Source organism: Aythya marila, assembly GCF_965140915.1.
Source record: "Aythya marila genome assembly, chromosome: 16".
Taxonomy (NCBI): domain Eukaryota; kingdom Metazoa; phylum Chordata; class Aves; order Anseriformes; family Anatidae; genus Aythya; species Aythya marila.
This window is the reverse complement of record NC_139057.1, coordinates 5,846,972-5,867,356: the sequence shown is the minus strand read 5'-3', so window position 1 is coordinate 5,867,356 and position 20,385 is coordinate 5,846,972. Positions and strand designations below refer to the sequence as shown.

Here is a 20,385-nt window from a genome sequence, read left to right as displayed (position 1 = left end):
AGGCAGGCATATTTAGCGGTTATTCAGGCCGATCAGTGCTCAGCATTGAACTTTATCCACAGATCAGGCAGCGTTCCCAAGGTAAGTAAACACACCTTGGATGAGCCCCCGCTTCACAGCCAACTAGCGAGCATCTGCCGACAAAGCGTGCCAGCTGTGCCTCGCCTGGGCGACCCCTTGGCTCCCAGTTCCTGATACTCTTTGTACTCAACCTTTCCCACACACCAAGAATTTATGACGCTTTCGGATTCAAAGTCAAACTAGATCAAAGTTTGGTTAAACTGCTATATTTTGTAACTGCTTCAAACAGCAAACCCAAGGGCTAAGAGCCACCGCTTTCAGCATTCATTAATCAAACCTGTTAAATGATTACCTTGTTAGGGCTGCTTTGTTGACAATCCTGCACGATGACAATGCGTCAGTGGCAGTGTCCAAAGACATATCCAATAGTGACATAAAGAACAAGCCTCCCTTACCTCACCCAGTGGGATGGACACCACGAACAATATTTAAGGAAGGAGAAAGCCACCTAGGAAACAAGAGCACTCCAAAGCAAGTGAAACTGGATCAACAGAAAGGGGAGCCAAATACTTGCTGACATCCATCCAACTCAATCTTTCAAAGACAGTAAGTAGAATGGTTTCTACACATTTTTTCCAGTTTGAGATTGCCAGTGATCCAAATTGTTTATATTAATTATATACTTCTGCTTAGAAATCAAGACTACTACAAATTCTGTTTTTGCGTCATGCATCCTTAGGGAGGCAGATTAAGACCAGTTAGAATGTCATAGCATGCTAACAGATGTGATATGTTCGATTTTAGATTGTGATCAGTATTTCAAATCCCTCAACAAGATCCACTGCAGGCTGCAAGAATGCCCCCAGAGTTGAAAGCTGAAGTAAACATCATGCCCAAGGTTACCCAGGGGGATCTGGAGAGCCTGCCTCCAGAAGCAAGGGAGTTCATTGAAAGTAATGCCAAGCTGTGCCAACCTGAGAACATTCACATCTGTGATGGCTCAGAAGAAGAAAACAAAAAAATTCTGGACATCATGGTAGAGCAAGGCATGATTAAGAAGCTGAGCAAGTATGAGAACTGGTGAGTAGCATAAATGGAAGTCAAGTAGCATCTCAGAACAGTGACGTGTATTTTCTGTCCACTTACACTTAAAACTGTTCATAATTCTTCAATATTTGCTTTCCATGAACATTTTGGCACAGCAGTTTACGTAGGTGAAATACAAAGGAAAGGCAAACTTTTCCTCTAAAAATTAGCATAAAACATATTATTCAATAAGATTGTCAACTGTACATTGTCTCTATTGATCAGTTACATAAATCAGGGAACTGAAATAATGTCACGAGACTTATGTAACTAATCATTAGCAATGGTTAAATATTATTTAGCAAATACATCTTTTGAAGAACTCTACTATTTTAGTCAATTAGTTTATTCATCAAATACTTTTTTTTTTTTTGTGGCATTCAAATAGCTCTGTGGGTGTTCAAATATTATTCAGTACAGGCATTATTCATATCATGCCGATGAGCTTTGACTGTAATGTATTCAGCAAATACTTTTTTCAAATATTTCATCATCTCTCCCAACTAACCCAACATGAAAGGGGAATATTAACAACAAGTACATGCTCAGGAATTACGTGCCGACTAAGAAATCTTCATGGAAGAAATCTGCAAAGGCTTTTGAATAACTAAGTGCAGGAATTTGGCAATCTGTTTGCAGACTATTTGGGAGAGAAAAGGGCAAGATTCACCAGATAAATTATTCATTGTTAATTATATGCTTAGCTGTAGTGATGATGGTTATGACAGCCCAACTAGAACATTTTTATATTCGTAGAAAATTTCTATGCGCAGAGGTGAAAATGTAAAACAATCCTCTCTAATGTAAATAAATAGCAAAAATTCTTCAGAAAGGAAAAAAAGAATGCTATTTAATAAACTCCTTCGCTGTTTATGATCCTGCCTACAGTCAATATTTCTTTTGTGATGCCTCTAACTTAAAGGACAATGCCAATCCCCTACGCTGGATTCTCAACCCACTGGCATGTAGACCAACACTTAAAGTACTTGCTTGGCATCCGCTTTGCTTCAGGCATCACTTTGTGGTCCCTATGCAAAACAACTGTATACTGATGAGAAGGAGAATTAAATGAGATTTTTAACTTTTTCCTGAAAGTCAGTAACAGAGAATAAAGCTGAGATAAGAGGCAAAGGAGTATTAACATGTAACCAGAATTTCCCAAGCCATATAATTTGTTATTCATACTGTAAAGTCTTGAAACAATTTGTATGAATGTGCCTGACTAATTTTTGAGATTATCTTAGTTATTCTAGTTCTGTCACTTTAGTTTTAGCCTTACAAAACATTGTACTCTTTTGTACTAAAGGGGTTCTAAAAAAAGGGTGAAAAGTGTCATGTTGATTTAAAAAATAATAATAATTTAAAAAATCTAATTTCCTGACTTTCATTGAAATGCAGCTGGTTGGCTCTCACTGACCCAAGAGATGTAGCAAGAATTGAGAGCAAAACTGTCATTATCACTCAAGAACAGAGAGATACCACTCCAATCCCTAAAACTGGAACTAGCCAGCTGGGGCGCTGGATGTCAGAAGAAGATTTTGAGAAAGCCTTCAATACCAGATTCCCAGGCTGCATGCAAGGTGGGTGAGAAAGGAAGGTTGACATTGAATTTTCAGGATTACTGAAACACCATAATAATTACTGTGATCTTTAACAAAAGATGTTAGCTGAAGGCTTAGGTACTTAAATACTAGTACTTAGATACTAGTCAATTTGTAAGTTTCATCTGGATCTTTACCACAGATCCAAATGCCTGCACAAGGATAGTCCTCAGTCTCTTTTCACTAAATAATTAAATCTGTTCTTCATAAAGAGAGATACAGCATGGTGGGAAAATTTGTATGTTTTTTTCAAGTCACAAAACAACTCAGCAGCAGATAGCAAATGAGGTGAAAATGGAGGATCCCCATCCGGAGCAATAACTTAAGTGATTTACACCACAGAGAAACTGTCCTCCACCCACCTTTACTGCTGGTTAGACATTTTGTCTGAACAGCTGGTTTTAACAATTAAGATAAAACTTGCAACATGATCAGACAAACAGTAAGCTAGATGTTTAAACATAGGAAACACCCACAAGACAAACAGCTTTTAAAGAAGTGAGAAACAACCTCCATGTTAATAAAGATTTTTTTCAAGAGTTCCTTGGTTTGCCTTGTCACATATCATTCATTTTACTCCTGTCCACATCTTACAGGACGCACAATGTATGTCATCCCCTTCAGCATGGGGCCTATTGGGTCTCCTTTGTCCAAGATTGGGATTGAGCTGACAGATTCACCATACGTGGTGGCCAGCATGAGGATCATGACGCGGATGGGAACAGATGCTTTGAAAGCCCTGAGCAATGGAGAGTTTGTAAAATGCCTTCACTCGGTTGGATGTCCTCTACCACTCAAAGGTAGGGAAGATTAAAAACTCACCAATGGAAATTCTCAGGAGCACATTTTAGAGCTGACTGCATTCTTTGCATTCAGGAAACACTTGCCATAGAAGACTGGGGTGGTTTGTGTAACGGCACTAGGTTTAAAACTCAATTAAAGGAATCAAAGCTCAATCATAGTTTCATGGAAAGGAGATTATTATCTCTCGTACTTACCAGGGGCTTTCCTTTGAAGCATCTGGTGTGGGTTGCTGTCAGAGGCTCAATGCTGATGAAACAGCACAGTCTGATCCAGCATGGAAATTGCTGCGTTCATGAGCACAACATTCTGTTCTGCAGAACCATTAATCAACAACTGGCCGTGCAACCCAGAGTTAACGCTGATTGCTCATCTCCCGGATCGCAGAGAGATCATTTCATTTGGCAGCGGTTACGGAGGAAACTCCTTACTGGGGAAAAAATGCTTCGCTCTCAGAATTGCCAGCAGAATCGCCAAGGAAGAGGGCTGGTTAGCAGAGCACATGCTGGTAAGAGCTATTAAATCATGTGTGTTTGAACAGCCATCAGACCCTAAATTAGCGCAACATAAATGCATCACATCTTGGTGTCAATGAAATTACAGTCTCATATGGATAGTCCTGAAACATTAGATATCAATATATCACATGGCAGGCTTTTCAGAAATAGGAAACTGCTTGCAAGGTTAAGTACCAAACATTTTAAAGTAGGACCTATAAAATCAGGAACCAAGAAAGATTTAGAACTTCTGACAGTGGCTACTTGTAGGCAGATTCATGTACTTGAGCAAAGCCTGAACATTATCACCGGGCATCCACAAACTGAATCATGAAGGACTAATGCAAATTTTGAAAGCAGTCTTTCATATTATAAAGAATTCAATGGACTCAAAAATCTGAAAAGATTAGATTTTCTATATGAGTTTTGCATTGTGCTCTTCTTGCCTTTGCTTTCTGTTGTCATTTAGACATCATACTACTATAAAATACCACTGAAAATTTAAAGTTCATGATTGAATAGTCTCAGGAAAATGTATCTACATAGTATGAGAAGTGCATAAGTACCCATACATAAAGTGCTCTCACTCCACAGCAATAATGCAGCCAAAAAATATTGCCTGTTTTTCTTGTCTTAGCTGAGAAACACAGCTGTATACAGGCTGTATATCTTTAATTGGCAAAATAAATAAATAAAAATTGAATCATATACACCTGACATTTCTAAAAAAAAAAAAAAAAAAAAAAAAAAAAAAAAAAAAGTCTCCTCACATGTTATTTAAGGGAAGAGAGGACTTTTTGATTAATAAAATATAGCTTGCGTTATTTGTCAACTATATTATATGCTGCTTCATTTGTAGGAAGAAATTTGCATAATTAAATGTTTTATCATTAGTACTTGCTGGTAGACAATCTTCAAAATGAAAAATGCAAGAAGAAACCCTTTTAACAGTTGCATCTGCTTTTCAATAGATCCTGGGCATTACAAATCCAGAAGGTGAGAAGAAGTATTTTGCTGCAGCATTCCCTAGTGCCTGTGGAAAAACTAACTTGGCCATGATGAACCCAAGCCTGCCAGGGTGGAAGATTGAGTGCGTGGGCGATGATATCGCCTGGATGAAATTTGATGAACAAGGTATTGAACTGAAATTGCATTGTAGTACAGTCCACTACTGTTTATTTTTAGGGTCAGCAAGACATGCTACAAAGTTCTGAAGAGAAATGAAACAGTTTTATTTACTTATATTTTGTCATTTAACTTTCAGGGCACTTAAGGGCAATCAATCCAGAAAATGGGTTTTTTGGAGTTGCCCCTGGAACCTCAGTCAAAACAAACCCCAACGCTATTAAAACCATATTCAAGAACACCATCTTTACCAACGTAGCTGAAACCAGTGATGGCGGTGTCTATTGGGAAGGCATTGATGAGCCATTGCCACCAGGAGTAACCCTGACTTCATGGAAGAACAAGGATTGGACCCCAGATAATGGTAACCCTGCCTTATTCCACATTCTCTCTTGGCTTTCTCTGCTGAATTAAAGTTTGATCTGCCATTATGACCTTTTTATTGTATTCTGTACAGGGGAACCTTGTGCTCATCCCAACTCACGATTCTGCACTCCAGCCAGCCAGTGCCCCATCATGGATCCTGCCTGGGAATCACCTGAAGGTGTCCCCATTGAAGGGATAATATTTGGAGGCCGCAGACCTGCTGGTAAGAGATGCAGCAGCCCTGTAGTAAGCCTGGAAGTGCTCATCACAGAAGGGTTGAAATACAACTGGGCGTAGACACAGGTCTTGCTATCATGGCTGCAAAGGCAAGGAAATAGCCATGCTAGCCTTTGACACACACACAGCCACTGATATTTCAACATCTAAATTGTTAGATGTTAAAAAAAAACAGGTAGTGATAGTAGAGGACAGGAGAGAGATCAGGACCCACTACTCTGGGTAATACATAGACATGTAGCAAATTATTGTATTTGTCTCAAATTGCTTAGAGTCTAACCAGTTTAGATAGGAAATGCTTAGAGAATTAAACCAGTTGTAGACTGTTTGCAGATAATTAAGTGAAATAAGTTGTTCTGTTAAAGGTCACCTAACATTGGAAAATAAACTGAAGTAATGCTAGGTCTGAGTCTAATACCATGATCGTGACCACAGAACCAGTATCTGTTTCCACTAAAATCTACTGGGAATTCTGAGGCCCCAGGACTCAGGTCAGCTGAGTACCTAAACATAGATGTGTTCAATAAGTAGTAACCAGTTTTGAAAATATCCATATAAATTACTCTAAGAGGGCAGGAAACGAACTATGTTAAAAAAAAAAAAGAAAAATTAGAATAAATTACATACTATAAGGCATACAATACAGCAGTATCTCAGGTAGCAAAACCTGTTATAAAAATGCTTTTGGATCACTAATTACTGAAGTGACTTTGTTCTTTACAGGTGTGCCGCTTGTATATGAGGCCTTTAACTGGCAGCATGGAGTATTTATAGGAGCAGCCATGAGATCTGAAGCAACAGCAGCTGCTGAGCACAAAGGTAAATCAAAATCTAGTCTGCCTACCTGTATTAAAAGCAATCACCTCTCTGGAGAGCTGTCCTCCCCCTCTGCTCTTTCACATTTGAATCTTGGCAGCTAGTTTTGCAACCTGTGCATTTTCGTGATAGAAAATATTTGTACTGGAATTAAAAGCCAAATTCTCTGTAAAAGTCAAATTAAGCAAAATAATCCCCTAGGTGGCAAGCATGCAGAACAGGGTGCAATCATGGGGTTGCCAGAAGAGTTGATATAGAGTTCCTGTTACAGCCTGTGATAAGTAAACTTACATTTTCTGTTCTGCTAGAGCTCAACAAAAATACACGAACAATGAAAGCCAGCTCTCAAGGATCTTCATTTAAGCTGCTTTGCCTGAGATTTAAGAAATTTACTTTCCATTGACTGCAAAAATTAATTTAATTTGTACTTCAAGGTTCACGTTTGTACCATTTCTTAAAGTTCTTTGGTTCCGATGCAGAAAGGTGGTTAAGGGGCTAAGGTGGTTAGGTACTAAATCCTGGGAGGAACTGACTCTTTGTGCCTTAGAATAAATGTGCTATTTATTCCTTAACATTCTCCATTTGTGTTTCGAACAGGCAAAATCATTATGCATGATCCATTTGCCATGAGACCTTTCTTTGGCTACAATTTTGGCAAATACTTAGCCCACTGGCTTAGCATGGCACATCGCCCAGCGGCAAGACTACCAAGGATCTTTCATGTTAACTGGTTCCGGAAAGACAGCCAAGGGAAATTCCTGTGGCCTGGCTATGGAGAAAATTCCCGTGTGCTGGAGTGGATGTTCAACAGAATTCAAGGGAAGGCCTCTGCCAAGCCAACTGCTATAGGTTACATCCCTGCTGATGCTGCTTTGAACCTGAAGGGTTTAGAAGATGTCAACTTGACTGAACTGTTTGATATCTCCAAAGATTTCTGGGAAAAGGAGGTGGAAGAAATCAAACAATACTTTGAAGGGCAAGTTAATGCTGACCTTCCCTACGAAATAGAAAGAGAAATGCTTGCCTTGGAGATGAGGATAAAACAGTTGTAGCTGATCAGAAAAACAATTATTTATCAATCCACATATACTAAAACAGGACAAAAACATTTTACCAAATCGCCACACTGATGAATGGGGGTTATAATGAAAGTAGGTCTTAGGTTGGTTAGGCTATAGATAAGGGCATCCTAAAGTATCTCCAGACCTAATGATTTATAACTGCATCAGTTGTTGTGAATTGGTGAGCAGCTGTGAGAATGTATGTGCACGGTCTTCAGAACTCTGATCTGTCACTCACATGCACAACTCTGCATATAGCTATTGATGTATTTAAATTACTTGCTGACAGCTCTGCAGATACAATCTAAAACGATCCACCCCGCAAGGTGTAGTACATTGTTCCCATCACACAAGCCACTAGAGTCTCAGATTAATTTTTTCATATTTCAGCAGTATCACGCAGAGGAAAGAATGAGACTTAAATGTTGTATATATGTATTATCTAAACATATTTCATGGCTTAAATATTTTTTAGAAAAATGAAGTTGTAACTTGTATCACTTGTTGAGTGAAAGATGACTTTGTATTACTAATGCATATTTAAGATATTGCTATTATATATGCCTCGTGTTCCTGTGATTTCCAGATGTTTTGCATGGCTTGTTCTTTAAACTATTGAAATAAATGTTTATACAAAATATGACCTCATTTCCAGTATTTTCACTGTTTATAAAACTACATGCCTACAATTTGGGCCTGCTGTCAATACACAGCAGGCCCAAGCACAGAGACAAATTCACTTGGGGAAGTTAGATGCCGACTAGCATTGGTCTGCTACTCCTAAGCAAAACTGTTTAAACCACACACTTTCTTTGCAACCTTTATTCAAGCCAAAGAAATGATATAGAGATTATGATACCAGCTGAGAGCAGTCATCCAACTAGACATGTGCTCTCCATAACTGGGCATTATTAGTTGCTTCAGACATTTATAAAATAAACTACCCTCGAAGAAAGCCCTGTATTAGGCTGTTGCTCCTTTGGTAAAGCCATAGGATTTCTCTCTGTTCCACAATACCTTGGCTTTTGCAAAAATAACTAGTGGAGCTGTTGAAGTAAAGACAGTTTGGGAAGTTTTCTGGGTTGGGCGAGATGCCTAAAGCCTTAGAGCTCAATGAAAATTGGGGGCTAAATGGGCCCAAAGTTGGTTTCCTTGTCGATCAAGATACTAAAACTGTCCCATGTGCTCCCGAATAAAGGTGTCCTTTACATGCTTCTAATGTGCCTGGCAGGTATCCTGCTTTTTCACTTTGAATGCTTGATCTCCCCAAATATATTGCAAATATTTGCTTAGCAAAAAGAAAATCACTTACATTGTGTAATAAGCCTTTTTATAGACCCTGCTTCCTCACAAAGCAAACAGAACCAGGGCTGGTCAACAGATGCCCTTCAAAGTTTGCTAGGAGAGGTCACATAGCCCAAAGAGCTGCTAACTACCTCCTGGCTTCACATTTAGGAGTTAACACAAACATTATCAACTCTGAAACGAGCAATACAACACAAGTCAATAGATAGATCTCACAAAATAAAATAATAATAATATCAAAAAAAAAAACAAACAAAAAACACAAAACGGAATAGAAAGCTGTGAGGAAAGCGAAGGAGGGCTGCACAGACTCTGTAGAAATGATGACCAGTTGGCCTCTTTGCTGGTCAGCAGCATATCTGCATGGATGCAAGTCTCCTGTATGGTCATCTTTAGCCTGCTTACTCTTGAATGGGCTCCAAATTAAAATAAATAAATAAACCAAATGGGAAGACTGTAAATAACTCAGCAGAGGAAAAAGCAAGCCAACAGAAACTAGTTTATGTGCTCCTGTGGGATTCAAAGAGTGCTATCGTATGTATAAAACAGAGTTGTTTATAGAGTAATTCTATAAATAGCTGATTGACTTGGTCAAACCTATACTTAGGAAATCTAAGAAAATCTGTCAGGCTAATGTCAGAGAATTATGGCCAATCACAGACCCAGAGTTTTTTAAGGGCCTCGTGAGAGGATCTTAGTCCTGAGCAGTGCAGAAATGTTCCAAGCGCGTTTTGAAGCGGTGCCTAGGAGATGTACAGAAGCTCAGGGCTTTCCAGAGTGCCTCTGAGCATCTCCAGCATGCTGATCTGCCTTTTTGACTGGGCTCAATGTTCCAAATATGACAAAAGGAGTGGCTCATGCTTCATGCCACAGGGACCTGTGCCAAAGGCCAAAGTCTGGCAAACTACGGACCTGGGACAAGTGAGTGACACTTGTCCCATGAAATGCTGCTCAGCAAGGAGCAGGTACCATCACTGTGATCAGCATAACTACATTGTGTACAGCACACCCACCCTTAGCTGGCAAAGTCTGTGGTACAAGGTGCTGACTGCCTCAAAAACATCATCCCCCAACACAAAACACTGGATTTGGTATTGCAGCTAAACCCTTGCTTTCTCCAGCAGTGGCTGCCTCACCTGGGGGCTGTCAGACTCCATCTCCCCCTCATCCTTTGGGTGCTCTTCCCATATAACTTCACGTAACTCATGAGAAAGGGCTATCACAAGGAATTCTGGCAAAAAAATGTTTAAAACACTTATGGCTCTCTGGCTCCACACGTTTTAACCACATGCACCTTCTCAAGTACTGCTCAGAGACTGGCGGGCACGTGAATCGTTCCAAAGACTACAGAAAATGGGGAAAAAATCTGCTGTACCGTTAAGCCTAAGAACAAGAAAATAACTTTTTACGTGAATCATTCAACAGCTTCTTTGTATGTAAATATATCTGTAACCCATCAGCATCTATGGGGAGTACAATTTACATTTTGAATGATCAAAATGTTTAGTATTGGCAGAGAAAATGTTTAAAAAGAGAGAAGGCGGCGGTTTAAAATTTAGAAACTTAGTCAACCGTGCCAGATTATGATCTCAACTTCTCTCCCTCCAACAAATACTATGCTCCATAAAAACAAAATGAATTAGAACAAAATGCTTTTAAATTGAAATTTGGAAGTTCTCTTGATTTTCAAAAGAAAGAGGGGAAGGCAACAAATGCAATAAATTTCAACAAATTAGTAGAGAAATATAAAACTTGGCCTATTAAATGCAATTCAGAGAAAGGAAGCACAGGAAAGACTAACACATGAAGTGTACAGAGCCATAACATTTGCAACAGCTGTGTTATGAAATGCACTTGGTATTCTGGGAAGCGAGAAACAAAATACTTTGTTAAAACACTTGTGGATGTACCGGTGGCTGAAAAGAAGAGAGACAAAGTCAAAATCACAGTTTAACCATGAATACTGTTGAGGATATGGTCTGATACCTTATTTATGCCACGATTCACTGAAACGAAATGGCACAGCAATGGACACACCGGATCCATGGAAGCCCTGCTCGACTCCCATAAAATTAGTGCAGTCTCTTTAATTGACTTTTAACTACTCAGACAAAAATCCTGTCCTCAGTGCCCAATACCCATATTAGTACAGAAAAATCTGTAAAGCTCAGACCCAGACCTCAGTCCAATCTTTGCACAGGTAGAGAAGTCTCTGAGCTGGATACCTTGCTTTGAACTCATTTCTAAATGTTTCAAGGTTCAGATTTTCATCTGCATTTTGTCTTGTTCCTTCAAAACTCTCTCAGGCTCCAGTCTGGGCCATAATTAGTCCAAGCATACAGGTTATCAACATTCATGTTAACAGAATAGAGGTGTGAAGGCTAAAACAAATAAAGAACACTGAGAAAGCAACATTGCTGCAGAGCCCTTCTTGGGAAAAAGCAAAATCCAGCTTTAAATCTCACAACTCTGTGATGATAGGGCTATTTTCATGGAAAGAAAAAAAATTCGGAGAATGGCATTTATGCTGTGGGAAATAGTGTTTTCCAAAAACCTTGGCTACCATAGTAACATGATTTATTCCATACTTGCTGCAGTATAGTCAATTAGCTCCCTAACTGAAGACAATTATCGTGACTGGAGACATACCTGGCTGGAAGGCTACTGAAATGCTGCTTATGAATGGCAAAGCAGAGCACTCTGAATTCCAAATTAGTAATCATTATTGTTGATCATGGAGGACATTTCTGGCAGTGGTTTAACCTCAACAATACAAAAGGGCACATTTGTCAAATCGGTGCTGGCAAACCTCAGTCAACAGGATTCCAAAACACGTCCCACCACATCTGTGAATCTGTATGCAAAACAGCAAGGTATAAAACCAGAGGAGAAAAGGAAAAAATAAATTGCTATTGTATGCCCTTACCGCATTCTGCAACCACCACGGATATAACTTTTGGCTGAAAAACTTGAACAGAGAAGGATTTTGTGAGCAAGTTACAGAAATCCACGTATACCAATATGCAGAATTCAGGGCGTTTCTGATCACCGAAAACACAAACATCATTATGGTTTCTTTGCTGTAAGAGGCTGTGCAGGAGACCTGAGCTGTCCCTCCATGGCATGAAGGGCTTTGCACTGCCTTCACTACCACCAGCCACCTCTGCAGTCATTTTGCTCATCTTCATGCTTGCTCCATTGGGCTTGCCATGACTCCTCTCCAGAATAAATGTGACCAGATGTAGGTTTCGAGATTACTTAATTTCAGCTTTAGTTCAAGCTGATAAACTGCTAGCAGAACTTTTTCTGGGGTGTGTCAACACACCCCAGAATTGTTATTTGTATCTTCTTTGGAAATGTGAAATATTAACCACTGGAGAGAAAAAAAAAGAGAGAGAAAAAGAGAAAAGAAAACATCTGTTTAATCCTCCCAAAGGAACACATCAAAGTTTTTGGGCACAGCCTCAAGGCCTTTTATTCAGCTAAAGGAAACTTTTGTAAAGCTGCTGTTTGTTGTTGTTCTTTGTTTTTATCCAAGCTACTAGAGGTTGTTCTTTTCCTTGTAAAGCACCAGACACCATTCTCCAGGTTGAGATGCCCAAGGAATTACCCTTCCCATACATTTGCTCCTAATAAACAGCTGTTTTCCAGAGCAAACTAAGCTCACCCTCCATGGAAAATACCTTCTAAATTCACAGCTAATAGATCTTACCCCTGCTTTGGATAGCCCTGGGGGCTTTAAACCAGCTAAACTAATAGCCTGAACTCTTGCTGCTCCCCACATCTCTGCAGTGAAATCCTAGGAAGGCCCCGATCCACACTGGAGCCTGGCACAGCGACAGCACGCGCGTAAGAATGCCATCTCAGCTATGAATGTGACGAGCACAACAAAACCTTATTTTACCCACCGGAAGCCATCCCTATATTTATCTGTGTCTTCCTGAACAGATGAGAAGCTTCCCATGGTGTTCTGGAGCTCCAGATCCTGCGAGTGGCTATGAATAGCAGCTTTAAATTTATCCAAGGTTGGAGGCAGAGTGAAGCCTAAATGCTGCAAGATGGTGCCAGTTCAGCTGGTTCAGGAGGCAACAGAGCCTTGCTTGCAAGTGGCATGCAGATAAATTCCAGCCCACAGGGTGAGCAGCATGGCCCCTGGTATCCACTAGAGCTACAAAAGCAGTGTGACTTTGTGTTTATGTGCCGCTAAGCCTAGAGCAGTCTGGCTCTCCCAGGAATTACCCAAGGGAACCTTCTGGAGGTGACAGCGCGCTGCACAGACTGGTTGAGCAATCTGACTCCTGGTTTGCCCAGACTCCGACACAAATTAGTGCCTACTTTCCTTTTCCTATAGCTTGTTCAAGTATGACCAGGTTAAGGTAAGCATGCCTGAACTTCCTTTCCACCTTGGGAGGGATTAGGTTAATACCAAACAGCAAGGTTGCGAAGAGTCACACAGCGCACCAGGGGAATTGGAAGGCAGAACCCCCAGCTAACAAGAAGAATCTGTGGGTTTTCTGCTGGGGTTTGTTTTTGTAGTTTTAGTCTGTTCTGTCCCTTCAGCTGGGGACTCTACCAATAGTTAATGGAAGCTCCAGAGGTAGCGAGGTAGCCAGTAGGGGAAAAAAAAAAAAAAAAAAAGAGAGAGAGAGAGAGAGAGAGAGAAAGAAAACTATATATTTGCCTGGGACAGCAGCTGGGAAAGGGAGGAGGAGGATGTTTGAGAACTGTGCGTCTTAAGAGTACAAAAACAATATCCTTCTGACACTAGTAAGTAGAAGCAGGCCTCAGATTTTGTGGAGTTTTCTTGGACTTTATAGCAAAGACAGAAACCTGGCTCTGTTTCATCATAGTTATCTGCACTCAGGCACCCCTCCACCCTTGAAGGAGATTAGTAGTGATAATGCATCTGGTACCTGCCCCAGCAATAACTGATCTATGTGGAGAAGATTACAAGAAATTGTTTGGACTTCTGCCCAGTCCTACAAGTCCTACCAACCATTTCCATAAGTCCCATCAGTTTTTATGGCTTGTCTCTCAAGAAGACTGCTGAAACCTACATGAAGGAGAGACTTTAAAAAGATTTTTGCAGACATTTATTTCTGGCCAAATTATGATTGCTTGGAGGAAAAAGAAGCCACCATACAAATCTTGTTAGAGACTTCAGCAGGAACTCACAAACCCATGCAGAACCGAGATAAGCTAAAAAAAGCAATAGCATCCAGGAAGGAAAGACAGACCAGCCAGCCAAATGCAACTCTAATTCCAACCCGTGACAGACCCCTGGGGCAGCTCCAAAGCCACTTAGCACAAGCGTGGAGCTGGGCCAGGAGGAGATGCTGGCACCAAAAGAGCAGCTCTAGCAAGTCCAGAGTGCAATTCCGCAATTTGCTGAGGGGGACAGACTCGGACGGGCTCGTTACCCCACAGCTCCCCACCTGCAGAGCACTCCAAGGCAGAGAGCTCCGAGGACAGCCTGATCCTCAAGCTCCCCGTGCAGAGGAGTGAGCTCGCTGCGTGCGTGGATAGGCAAACAGAGCAACAGCACATCTGTTAATGACACAAAAACATGCTGGCAGCGCTCCGTGTGGCTTGGCAGGGAAACTTGTATCAACTGTCTGCAGTCCAAGGTCTAAAGGGCAATCCGCCTTCGGAGACGCCTGCAAACTTCAAGGAACGGCACCCTGGAGAGAAAGGGGTGCCCGTGCAGCACGGCCCCCGCACAGCCAAAGGTGCCCTGCAGCTGCTGCGTGCCCTGCACACAGTGGCTGTCCTGGGACAGGCAGGGAACAGAGCACACAGAGCATCCCCAGAGGGGAAGGGCTATGCCACCTCCCTGCATCTCCCAGGGCCCTCAGGCAGACCTCAGCAGGCACAGCATGGGGAACCAGCACAGGGTTACCAAGCGCTGGGAACGTTTATTACAGCAGGGACCGGATTTTTAATTAATTTATTTATTTTCTTCAGGGAGAAGTGCATCCAGGTGCCAGGAAGGTGACTGTGCTGATTAGTCCTGTGCAGGACCTCTGACAGCTGCCCAGCAGGTGCTGTAGGGGGAAGGTAGATGAGGGAAACCAGACACTCGGGGACCTGGCAGTTTCTAGCACTGGCAATTAACCCCCCCTTCACAGGCTACATCACACCGCTGTGGTATCTACCAGCGAGCAGCTCTCCCCTGTACTGCTCTAACCTTAGAAAGCAGAAGCTGGAAGCTTCTCCTATTCCAGTTGCTGGAGAGCAGCTCCCAGCCTCCTGGTCCAGGCAAACATGCTGGCTGGATGCTGTCCCTGCTGAAGACGCAGCGGGACAATTGGGGAGGACATCTGTTCCCGAGACATTTATGGTGGCGCTGGGTGTTTTTGAACCATGAATTTGAACAGGAACTGTGTTGCACCTTAAATGTCACTGCTAGGCAGAAGGAGAGTCATGAATCTTCAGCAATCTTCCCCAAACCATAATTTTCAAGCAGAAAATGAATATACATTGGAAGAAACACTACAGCTGTGAGTGCCTCAGTGAGGCAATTAACAAATGCAGTGTAACACAGCCAAGTGCAGTCAGCCCTGTCTCAGGGCTGTTGGGTCTTTCTCCCATTCCTCTTTCTCCCCGTCGCTCTGCTTATTGTTTGCTTCATTGTTAATCCTACCTAATTTAAAAATAGGAAATTGATTTCTTATGTATCCATTACAAACCAAATCATTTCTTTATTACAGCAAGGATCGTATTTCATAAGCAAGTCATGGAAAATTAAAACCATGCCTGTTGCTTTGATGAAATAATGGAGAGAAACGCTAGAGGGGAAGGCACAGACAGCTGGGGGCTGTCATGCAACCAGCGGTGCAGGTTAACTCTTTGCAAGCACCCAAGGCTGCAGCAGCTGCCAGCTTCCCTCCCCGCAAACTTCTGGCTGCAGTGCTAAGCATTCCCTTACTGCAAAAACTCAAAAGCCTCTAGAAGAGGGAATGCAATTTCTCGGAACAAAGTAGGTCAAGGATTTCGGTGGCTGTTTTTGTTAACAGAAGGTTCGCAGCCTGCCTGTGTGCACAACCAGATATTTCTCAATACTAACACCACCGATGCCAGGTGCCTGATGTTGCTGTTACGCGGTGCACACAACACAGGGACCAACGATATTAGCCATGCATTAGGACCAAAGTCCTTGCAGCATGAGAATTTCCAGGCCTTGGACACATTGGACCACCAGGTGGGAAGACTGAGGCTGAAGGAGAACCACAGTCCATGCCGCATGCGGGTTATGTCCATGCTGCAGGCACCTCGGCCAGATCAACAACGGGTTAGCAGTATGCTGGGACTTGGCAGATTATACATTAAAACAAAATCAACTGTATGCATTACCAGGGATTTATGGACAGCTCTGTGAACCTCCCTGTGAAGCAGACAGGACATCAGTCCTCTGAAAAGTAATCCAGATAAGCACCACAGCTAGCAAGGCATTGCAACATCCAACCCAAAGTTTATCAACTACTTTGTTATCATGCTGATCTCCAGGAATTACAGCCAAAGAAACAAAGCCTCTAATTTCTCTATCAGAAGGGAAAAGATCAGCAATTTATTACTGTACAGTATGTTTTTGATAATGTGTTATATATAGACGTAACCATATAAAAATACCATGCCTGAGGACAAAGAATAAGCAAAGCTGTCACAACAGACCACAAGCAGACAAACTCCACGAGAGCGAAGGGTGGCAACAGAGATTTCAGAGCAGTAATTCGGCACTCTGAGCACACCCTCCTGGGCCAGAAACTGTTTGCCTTCACTTTGGGATAAGAGTCTCTGTTTTGAAGAAAGGTTAGCAAGACTCTGTAACACGGGCAGTGTTACTCCTGAAGTCTGCCATAGCCCAGGGACTCGCTGTTGTTCTTTCTGGAAATTAGGGACAGGGAGATTACCATACTAAAGTAATTCTTACACCAGTTAAGAGAGCTGCAAACATTTCCACCTTACCTAATCCTTCCCTTTCTCTGGGAGGAGGCCAGGGGAGCACTTGTATCTTGACAGCAGGCAGCAGCATTTGCCAGTTTGCTACAAAGAGCTTCCTAACAAGCAAGCCAAAGAAAGTCCTTTTAAAACTCTTTATGGTCTTTTTGCACGGATGATTCTCAGAATTGGAAAACAAGTTTTGTAACTCAGTGGGAGCGCGGGGAACAGGCGCCTTCCAGGAACGTCCTGCATTGTCCCCTCTGCCCCCACCTCCAAGGAGTTCATCTAAAACACTGTCACTGGGAGAAGTGTGCCCCTGAGCTCCTTTCTGCTAGCTTCTTTATTGGCTGCGGTTATGTTGAACCAACTTATTCATGCAGTAAAGATCCCAAGAAACGGTCTGTGTAAGCTACTGCAAGCTACCACCAAGCCGCTCCAAGAGCGGCTAAAACAGCCAAAGCTTTCTCAGCCTCTGTGAGGTTCTCCTACACAAAAGGCATTTCAATTCTCCATTACAAGAGGTGCTTTATGCTGCTTTCTAGCATGCCACATCACTTCTTCATCCACCTTTGCCAGAAAAAATGCTGATAGAAACCATACAGAAAACCAGTTAACGATTATTAAATACATTTTACAAGTCATGTTCAAAAAGTTTCTTATTTAGAAGATATCCTCCAGGAGCTCTAACAAGTATTTGTTTTGGTGATAATATTTGATAAGACAATCACAGAAATTTTCAGACATACAGAAATGTTCATTTGCACTTGCCCAGCAGAGCAGCCTCACCACGTAACGTTTTAATGGGACTGCTGGGTCTTTGCATTAGCTGCATTTGACACTATGACAGCAACAATACATCCCAGACAGAAATCGAGACAAGACGCAGTAATTAGGTCAAACCTTCAGGATAGAGCTGTCATCACAAAACATAAATGTAAATTAGTTTCCCATTGCCCAAGCTCCATAAGCTGTGTTACTGCTAGTGGTTGTCTAAGCAAGATAAAGGACTGGAAGAAATGAGGGTCATTCCTCCTCTCACTATTCTTCACAATTACCCCGTGTTTAATTGATCTGGATTAATTATTTAAGGTAAATTTAGCTTTCCTGACCTAATGGCAACATGTAAACTGATTAACTTTACAAAGCCAGCAAAATGATCTGCACAGCCAGAGCAGCTCCTGCCATGTATTATTTAGGCCAAGCTATCCTGTGTCTCTACCAGCGATGTGCTGCCAAAGACAAGGCAGCGAGCGAGCAGGTGTGACGTGGGTCTGCTCTGGGATGGGGCTGGGCTCCCTCAGCACCACCAGGAAGGGAGGAGGAAGAGGAGGAGGAGGAGAAAACATCCTGTGCTCCGGCAGCACACAGTGCTGGGGTCCTGGGGTCGCATCTGCGTGGGCTTGGGGGAAGGAAGGAAAAGGAAGAGATAAAATCCCCCAGGGTGGGATGAGGGTTGGGTGCTCACAGGGAGCTCAGGGCAGAGTTGCAATGAGGAAAGAGGAGCATCTAAAGACAGGTTGAGCAGCACCAAAGAGTCAGGCTGCAGTTTGGCTGGCAGAGCCAAGCAATGCTGCTGCTAGCACGGCCTGACCCCAAAAAAGCAAAGGCAAAACAGCCCTACGTCCATCTCTGTTTTGGCAGTCCCGTCACAGCCTCCCATCACTGGGGGTTATAGGGCAAAGAGGTTTGTTTTGTGCAGATAATGCCTATCTTCACTAGAAATCAAAGCCTAGATAAACTTTCCAAGAGCTTCTGCTCCAATTTGGAGCTGAGCCCTGCAGTGGGAAATGCAGTGCCCTACACAGACTGATAAGCAACTCAGTAAAATTGATTCCTGAGGTAAATTATGGGCACCAGAAGAAAGTGATTTGTTTAGATATCCCCAGCATTCCGCATCTCTTCTGGCCAACTACTAAGGCAGGTACACAGATAAATGAGAAGAAAACACTCGTCACTGCACTGGCTTCAGGGAAGGAATAGATAAGGCTGATAAGGCTGCAAGTGAAACTCTCCTCCAGGCTGATGCAAATACACACTTGGGCAAAGGCTGCTCGGCTACAGCAAAAATGCTGCCTTGGTTGTTTGCAACAACAGCACCTCCAGGCACAAACAGGACAATAACCCCCTGTCTCCATGAAAAGCTGCTTGTCCGGAGATCAGCAGCAAAACAGGCGAGGCAGGGAGCTGGGAGGAGACAGAGATGTCCAGAGTCCTCCCCGGAGGATGCATCTGCAGGCACGAGCCAAGCTCTCCAGCCCCAGGGAAGGAGGCAGCCCCTGGCTGGCTCTGGGTAAGGGTGCTGTTAGCTTACCAAACACGAGGGCAGGGGACACAGGGGCACCAGAAGATGGGACAACAGCCCATCCAACCTCCCCATGCCTTTACAGAGGCTCTCAAACCATCTCCCTCCTCTTTAAACAGAGATTCATGCAGTCCTATGAGCCTTACTACAAGAACTGATGGAGGTTTTCTGCCAAATTGCTGTGACCAGTTTTTTTTTTTTTTTTTCCCCTCAATTTCTTTTACATCCCAACAATTCTTTCCCTGTATTTATTTCTACTCAGCTTTCTACCTCTGGGACCCGAGCAAGCCATCGAACCTGGATTAAAAATGCCACAGAAGAATTCAAGCCTTAACACGGCCAAAGTATTGGTTTCCAGTGAAACAAAACAAAAGGCTAAGATGAAGTAACTATTTCAGCAGCTCAAACATAGACGTTGCCAATGGAGACTGAGGAGAGATAAGACAACACCCCCCTCCAGGTCTCACAGAGGAAACTCCCAAATCCAAGCCCTATTTTCCAGCAGCGTTCCCCACCCTGACTCCAGCTGAAATGGTGGATAAGCCACATTTAAAAAGATGCTTTAAAAAAGGGACAGAAAAAGTCAGGCTTCCCAGCGGGGCAGCAGGAAGGCATTTCCTCCTAGGGCAGGTTTTGTTTCCAGGCTGTGGGACATCTCCAGCTTTCCAGCCCCGAGGAAGGGACTAAGCAGACCTCAGGCCTGACCCAGGCAAGCAGCGAGAACTCAACAGCACTCAGTGTTTGTTTTTAGTCAAAAAATGTGTATTTCTTTGGATGATGATCTTCGCTGGCAACCCCCAGACCTACCAGGCTGCCTGACACCGACTACTGCAAGGGCAGAAGCTGATGGGAAGGGACTGGCAGGGCTGGAGGACAGCAGAGCCCCAGGTCCTGTGCTGACCCAAACTAGCGCTGGCAGCAGCTCAGGGACCAAGGCAGAGCCTTCCCCAGGCCCCCCTCACACAGCAGCTCTATGAGCACAAAGAAAATTAGTGCAATGGGAGACAAATACAAGACTGACCACAAAAACATGACCATCAGTGTAGGAAAGAGGCAGCTCTAAAATAAGTGAATTTATACCTGCATATTAATTTATGCTGAAACCTAAAAATCCTACTGAGACACTTGTTTTAATTAAAAGGAGGGGTCACTTAGCAGCTCCCCCACCAGCTCCTCCGTCCCAGGGTCGTCCATGCTGGGCACAAACACTGAGGAATGTGGCTCCA

At 42.8% G+C, this 20,385-nt stretch overlaps 1 protein-coding gene across 1 annotated transcript; it reads left to right on the top strand.

The window, feature by feature from the left end:
- Positions 1-470: 470 nt before the first annotated feature.
- On the top strand, positions 471-8,254 carry PCK1 (phosphoenolpyruvate carboxykinase 1). The gene is made up of 10 exons (XM_082773470.1): positions 471-627; positions 826-1,101; positions 2,506-2,687; positions 3,305-3,508; positions 3,830-4,017; positions 4,978-5,140; positions 5,271-5,495; positions 5,589-5,720; positions 6,458-6,553; positions 7,148-8,254. The coding sequence occupies exons 2-10, from the start codon at positions 878-880 to the stop codon at positions 7,600-7,602; spliced, it is 1,869 nt and encodes a 622-aa protein (XP_082629596.1). The 5' UTR covers positions 471-627; positions 826-877; the 3' UTR covers positions 7,603-8,254.
- Positions 8,255-20,385: the final 12,131 nt, after the last annotated feature.

Bases quoted from the DNA above. Each gene is read 5' to 3' on its own strand.
- PCK1 (XM_082773470.1), top strand. From the start codon at position 878: ATGCCCCCAGAGTTGAAAGCTGAAGTAAACATCATGCCCAAGGTTACC. The intron at 1,102-2,505 runs GTGAGTAGCATA...ATTGAAATGCAG, and splicing joins CTGAGCAAGTATGAGAACTG to CTGGTTGGCTCTCACTGACC. The intron at 3,509-3,829 runs GTAGGGAAGATT...TCTGTTCTGCAG, and splicing joins ATGTCCTCTACCACTCAAAG to AACCATTAATCAACAACTGG.